Raw genomic sequence first — 6117 nt, forward strand, 5'->3', positions numbered from 1 at the left:
GTCACCAGAGTACAGTGAAGAGATTGATCCTCAGATCAGAGGAAGAGACTTTGCATTCCAAGAAGAGGCAGGCATAGCAATTACAGTGCACCGTCGGGGAGGGGTTGGCGGAGTCAACAGAGGGGCTGAAGACCTTGGACGAGATAGAGGTAGTGAATTCGGGGGAAGGCGACGAGAAGAAGTTCACATCAGTGGGGTCCAGTTTGTCTGAGAAATGGAAGGTTAACTTAGTACAGCTTTTGTCTGCCAATAAAGATGTGTTTGCGTGGACGATTGAGGAGGTCACCGGATTAGACCCAGGATTCGCATGTCATAGGTTACATATGAGGGAAGACGCTAAGCCAATAAGACATAAGATGCGAGGAATTAGACTGAAGTATGCCGAAGGAATTCGCGAGGAGGTCACGAGGTTGAAGGGGGCAAGTATAATACGAGAGGTGTCGTTTACCGACTGGTTGTCAAATGTGGTCGCGGTGCCTAAGAAGAATGGCAAGGTACGTATGTGTGTCGACTTCACTGACGTGAATTCAAAATGTCCCAAGGATAGCTACCCCATGCCGAGAGTAGACGAGCTGGTGGATAGAACTGCAGGGTTTACAGTATTTTCCTTCATGGACGCATCAATGTGATATAACCAGGTCGCCATGTATGGGCCAGATCAGGAGAAGCCAGCCTTCGTGGTGGAAGGCGATACATATTGCTATACGAGAATGCCGTTTGGATTGAAGAATGTCAGGGATACATTTCAGCGGCTAGGGGAGAAAATGTTTGAAAACAAGATCTGAAAGGGGATTGAGATTTACATAGATGACATGGTGGAGAAGAGCATGTCAGAGGAAGAACATTTAGAGGGTTTGAAAGAGACATTCAATATACTGTGGTCGTACAATTTAAAGCTTAACCCAGAGAAGTGTACGTTCGGCGTCACTACGGGGAAGCTTCTTTACTTACCGGGGAATAGAGGCTAATCCCGAGCAGATAAGAGCCCTAGTGGAGATGTCGTCGCCTCAGGACGTCAAAGAGGTGCAGAGACTTGCAGGAAGGGTCGCGGCTTTGAATAGGTTCATCTCAAAGTCATCGGACAAGTGTAGGCCGTTGTATCGATTGCTGAGAAACACTCCGGATTTCGAATGGACCACGGAATGCGAGGAGGCGTTCTAGGAGTTGAAGAGTTATCTAGGTAAGACCCCTCTGCTGTCGCGGCCGAAACAGGGAGAAAAATTATACTTGTATTTAGGGGTCACAGAGTATGCAATTAGCTCAGTACTAGTCAGAATTGTGGGTAAGTTAGAAAAGTCGGTGTACTTCCAAAGTAAAACATTGCTGGATGTCGAGACCCGATATAGCAGAGTCGAAAAATATGCCTTGGCATTGGTGTTCTCTGCCCTGAAGTTCAAACCATACTTTGAAGCACACTCTATAGTAGTGGTGACAAATCTGCCTTTAAAGCAAGCATTGAAAGCAGAAAAATCTGGGAGGATGCTGAAATGGGCAGTAATGTTGAGTTCTTACAAGATACAATATCAGATCAAAACAGCGAAGAAGGCACAAGCGGTGGCAGAATTCTTAGCAGAGTTCCCAGCGAAGGATCCCACCTGGGGAGAAGAGATGATCATGGAGCCGAAGAAGATCGTTGAACAGGACTGGTTGGACCCCTGGGATCGGAGAAATGGGTGGAGAGTGTTCGCCGACGGGTCAGCCATAGACACTTGCAGTGGGATAGGAATGGTGCTGGTCACGCCGGAGAACAACATAATGGAGTTAACCATGAAGTTAGGGTTCGCGGCATCCAATAATGAAGCAGAGTATAAGGCGGTAATAGCGGGTATGAGAATGGAAAAGGATGTGGGGATAAAAGAGCTGACAGTGTATTTGGACTCAAATTTGGTAGTGTGCCAGGCAAATGGGGGGTTTGCCGCGCGATGCCCACGGATGGTAAAATATTTGAAAGTGCTGCAAAAGAGGGCCGCCAGGTTTGCAAAGATCAAGTTCATACATTTAGGTCGCGGCGAGAACAGACATGCCGATGCCTTAGCATACGTGGCTGCCGCAATTCCTGAGTCTAAAGAGAGAGTGATAAAAATAAAGCGACTGGAGAAACCTAATACAGAGGAAGTGGAAGAGGAAGGGGCTGATATATGTCAGGCCAAGGAGGGAGAGGGGGGTTGGATTAAGCCCATCAAGAGTTTTTTGTCTGGGGACGTGGTGAAAGATAAAAAGGAGAAAAAGAGATTGGAGCAGACTTCTCGGAGGTACGTACTGATAGAAAGGGAGCTATATCGAAAGAATTTTAACGGGCCTTTGTTGAAGTGTCTCGGGCCGAAGTTAGCCCTAGAGGTGCTGGCGGAGTTACATGGGGGAGACTGTGGAAGTCACTCAACGGGCAGAACAACGGCGCACAGATTGATAACGCAGGGATACTTTTGGCTACATGAAGAGGGATGCCGTGAACTACGCTAAGCGATGTGAAAAGTGTCAGAAATTTGCTCATATGATCTTTGCGCCAGCGGAACCACTACATAGTGTGTCTAGTTCGTGGTCTTTCGCAATGTGGGTAATGGATATAGTGGGTTCGTTGCCCATGGCTAGCGGCAAAAGGAGATTCATGTATGGAGCCACAGACTATTTCACCAAGTGGATCGAAGCAGTGGCCCTGCAACAGGTCAAGGAATCACAAGTGATCAAGTTCTTATGAGAGAATATCATCTGTAGATTTAGGTTGCCATATATTATCATAGCGGACAATGGAACCCAGTTCACCGGATCCAAAGTACAGGCGTTCTTACAAGCATACAAGGTGAAGCAGGGGTTCTCAGCTCCATACAATCCAGAAGGCAACGGGCAAGCAGAATCTTCTAACAAGACCATTATAAACAATCTCAAAAGGAAGCTAGAGGATAAGAAAGGCGTGTGGGCAAATGAACTGAGTCATGTTCTCTGGGCATACAGGACAACGCCTCGACCATCAACCGGGAAAACTCCCTTCAATTCTCTTTAGCTTACAGAGTCGAGGCCGTGATTCCCTCGGAAATGGTGGCAGCCACAACGCGGATAAGAGCGGTGGAAACGGGACTGAATGAGAGCATACTGGCAGTGGATATGACTTTAGCAGAAGAGAGAAGAGACGCGGCGCGAATCAGACTAGAGGAATATCACCGAGGCCTTCAGAGACGGTATAACAAGAGAGTCAAGTCGCGACAGTTCAGAGTAGGGGATTCCGTGCTGCGATGAGTGACACACAGTACCAAGAGAGAGAACAACGGAAAGCTAGGACCGAACTGGGAGGGGGCCTATACAGTGGTCGACGTAGGAGGAGCTGGTACTTACAAGCTACGAACAGCGGAGGGAAAAGTGCTAGAAAAGCCATGGAATGTGAGAATGTTAAAAAAAGTCTAGGCTTGAATGTAATGAAAATCCAGAACGACACACTGGAGCTTTTTGTAAATATATAATACAATGGCACTTTTGGGGAGTAAATTTTGCCCTTACGCATAAATTTAGCAGTCAGGCTAAACACGGTTTGAGAGAAAGAGATGCCCAGGGACGAGAGGTCCACCTCACATTAGAGCCGCGGATCAGGGAGAGCCATCCGCAGAAGAAAGGCATACGCTGCACCTGGGGGCAAAGAGAGAAGCCCAGCGGTTGGCGAAGCACGGGTGAGAGGCTTGGGTCACACATGGGGGCAAGAAAAGAGAAGGCCCCAGTGTAGACACTGACAAGTGGAGAGAGTAGAGATGGAAAGGGATGAATAGCAGCATTTCAGGCAAAACAATAATTAAAGCTAAGGGATCATACATATAATGCGGGGGAGTAAAACAGTTCCAAACCAAATAAACACACAAGTAAAAAATAACAATGGCACACTTAGTCGAGTAAGTTAGTTACAAGACAACTAGCAAAATGATAGATAGCCAACATGGGGGCTAATCTAAGTTCGGCAACAAGTCTTCAACAAGGGGTGCATGGTCGAGAGCACTCAAGGCTTGGCCCGGGGAGGTGGCCTCACAAACTGGGTCTTCAGGCAGCAGATTGAGAGTAGCAACATCAACTGAGTCAGAAACAATCTGGTCCGCAGCAACTGGGACCGTGACAACTGGATCTTCTGACATGGGAGAGGGAGGTTTTTCTGGGAGGAGTCGGCCTTCTTTGATTAAATGTGCATGTTCGTCAGCGAGTTTCTTGGCCACACGCTTGTCGACTTGAGCTTTGAAGCTTATCCGCAGCTGCTCCATGTCTTGAGTGTGTTGCAGAAGGAGGGCAGCAGTATTCTCGGTATGTTGGAGGACATGGGCTTCCCGCTGTTTGCTCAAGCGGTCATTCACTCTGTCCATAAAATCCTGGTGTGAAGCTTCGGCAGTCCTTAATTCATCTTCAGCTCGAAGTTTGGCCATGTTCGCGGCTGCCAGATCGGCTTGAAGGCGTGCACAGGTGGCCCTCAGTCCATTGGGACCGCCAACCTCCTTCTCTAAAGATTCCACAGTACTCAGGGAAGAGAAAAGGTCGCGGATCATGTCGGACATGTCCAAGCTCACCTAGCAACGAAGAAGCAGTCAGAACAATGGATAAAGCAGAGAGTGGAAGGTATGGAAAGAGGGACATACCTTCTCCAAGCCGGCATAAAGGGAGGTGCGATGCTGTTCAAAGGTCCCAGTATCTGCATAAGCCAAGTCGCGGGGGAGATGGGAACCATAGAACATGGCTGAGGCCACAGCAGGATTTTCCAGAGCAGAGTCCTCCACAATTACAGAATGGTCGCGCACCTTGAAGGTTGGGCGGAAAATTTCTGGAGCCGTGGACCCTGGGAGAGATCGAGCGGTTTCCTTGCCAGGGCGCTGCATCTGGGAAGAGGGGTGAGACACCACGAAAGGTCTCGCGGGAGGAGAGGATCTGCTGCACTTGTGTGGGGGCTCTTCAGATGAGAGATCCGTGGACATGGGGGGGGGGCAGTTGAGGCCGGGACAATTTAAGAGGTGAGGACTTCAATTACTTCATCGTCAGAGTCACTATCAAATAACTTAATCTTGGAGACATCCATGGGGGAAGGCGGGGAGTCAGCAGGAGGGGAAGTTGGAGGAATATATTGATCTTCCCAGTCAGCAAGGGAGCGGAAGGAAGAAGGGCCGGCAAGACTGAGAAGGATGGTGGGCAGTGGATTTTCTGACTATCTCTGCTAGAGCACGAGCCTTGGCCTGAGACTTGGTTGTTTTACGAGTGAAGCCGCGACTGCGAGGCTTACTCTTGGGAGGATGGGACGCAGATGGTGGAGGAGGTGAAGGCCGAGGCTTTCGTTCTTTGGGGGGCAGTGGATGATAGAATGGAGCAAAGTATTTACCCAAAGTATGCAGAGCGGGGTCTGTCAATAAAGGGGTTCCGTGGGAGGGATCTATGCCGAGAACTTCAGCTTGAGAAGAGCCCAGGTTGCGAATCTGTTCAAAGACCGCGGACTTCACACCGGTGTAAAAGCGAGATTTCGAGTCGGTCCTCCAACCTGCGTAATAGAGAAATAAAGATAATGAGTGAGTCCACCGCACAATCGACATAAGAAAGAGATGTAGTAAATCAAACTCACCGCGAGGCAGGAAGGTGAGATGATTGAGAGTCACTTCAGAGAGAATATCCGCGGACAGGAAATTACCAGAGACATACAGGGGGTAGTGGTGCCAAGTTTTGTCTGAGGTGGTGAGTTTGGGGACGAAGGACTGTTTACCGGGACGGACACAGAAGGAGTGATATCTAACGCTCATGTCTTTGGTGCTTTTGCGTATATAGTAATGAGAAATTATGTCGCGGAGGACTATTCGGGGCTCCTGGTGGAGGTTGTAATGGTTCGCGGCATACATGAAATGCCAAAAATTGCCTATACCCCGGCAAGGGGGAATGTTGAAGTGGTTACATACTTCGACATCTAGTAGAGACAGCGGTAGCCGCAAGCCAGAGACAATTTGACCAACCATGGCCACGAGACATCCAGGTCTGGGGGGAACTAAATGGGGAAGTGAAGTCCACGCCGCACGCGTGCTCAAGGAGGATGTCGTCTGGTATACCATAGCCAACCCTAATCGCTTCTAGGTTAGGTCGACGAGAGCATGGGGGAGGCGGTGGAAGTTTGAAAGGCCG

The 6117-nt window shown here is 49.0% G+C and overlaps 1 protein-coding gene across 1 annotated transcript; it reads left to right on the forward strand.

The window, feature by feature from the left end:
* The first annotated feature begins 356 nt into the window (after positions 1-356).
* On the forward strand, positions 357-2998 carry LOC147503476 (uncharacterized). Its single transcript, XM_086604857.1, has 3 exons — positions 357-494; positions 1213-2252; positions 2713-2998. Exons 1-3 carry the CDS (start codon positions 357-359, stop codon positions 2996-2998), a joined length of 1464 nt encoding a protein of 487 aa, XP_086460983.1.
* Positions 2999-6117: the final 3119 nt, after the last annotated feature.

This window comes from Coptis chinensis, chromosome 4, assembly GCF_015680905.1.
Source record: "Coptis chinensis isolate HL-2020 chromosome 4, ASM1568090v1, whole genome shotgun sequence".
NCBI lineage: Eukaryota > Viridiplantae > Streptophyta > Magnoliopsida > Ranunculales > Ranunculaceae > Coptis > Coptis chinensis.

Bases quoted from the DNA above. Each gene is read 5' to 3' on its own strand.
- LOC147503476 (XM_086604857.1), top strand. From the start codon at position 357: ATGCGAGGAATTAGACTGAAGTATGCCGAAGGAATTCGCGAGGAGGTC. The intron at 495-1,212 runs GTACGTATGTGT...CGGCCGAAACAG, and splicing joins TGCCTAAGAAGAATGGCAAG to GGAGAAAAATTATACTTGTA. The intron at 2,253-2,712 runs GTACGTACTGAT...TATCATCTGTAG, and splicing joins TTGGAGCAGACTTCTCGGAG to ATTTAGGTTGCCATATATTA.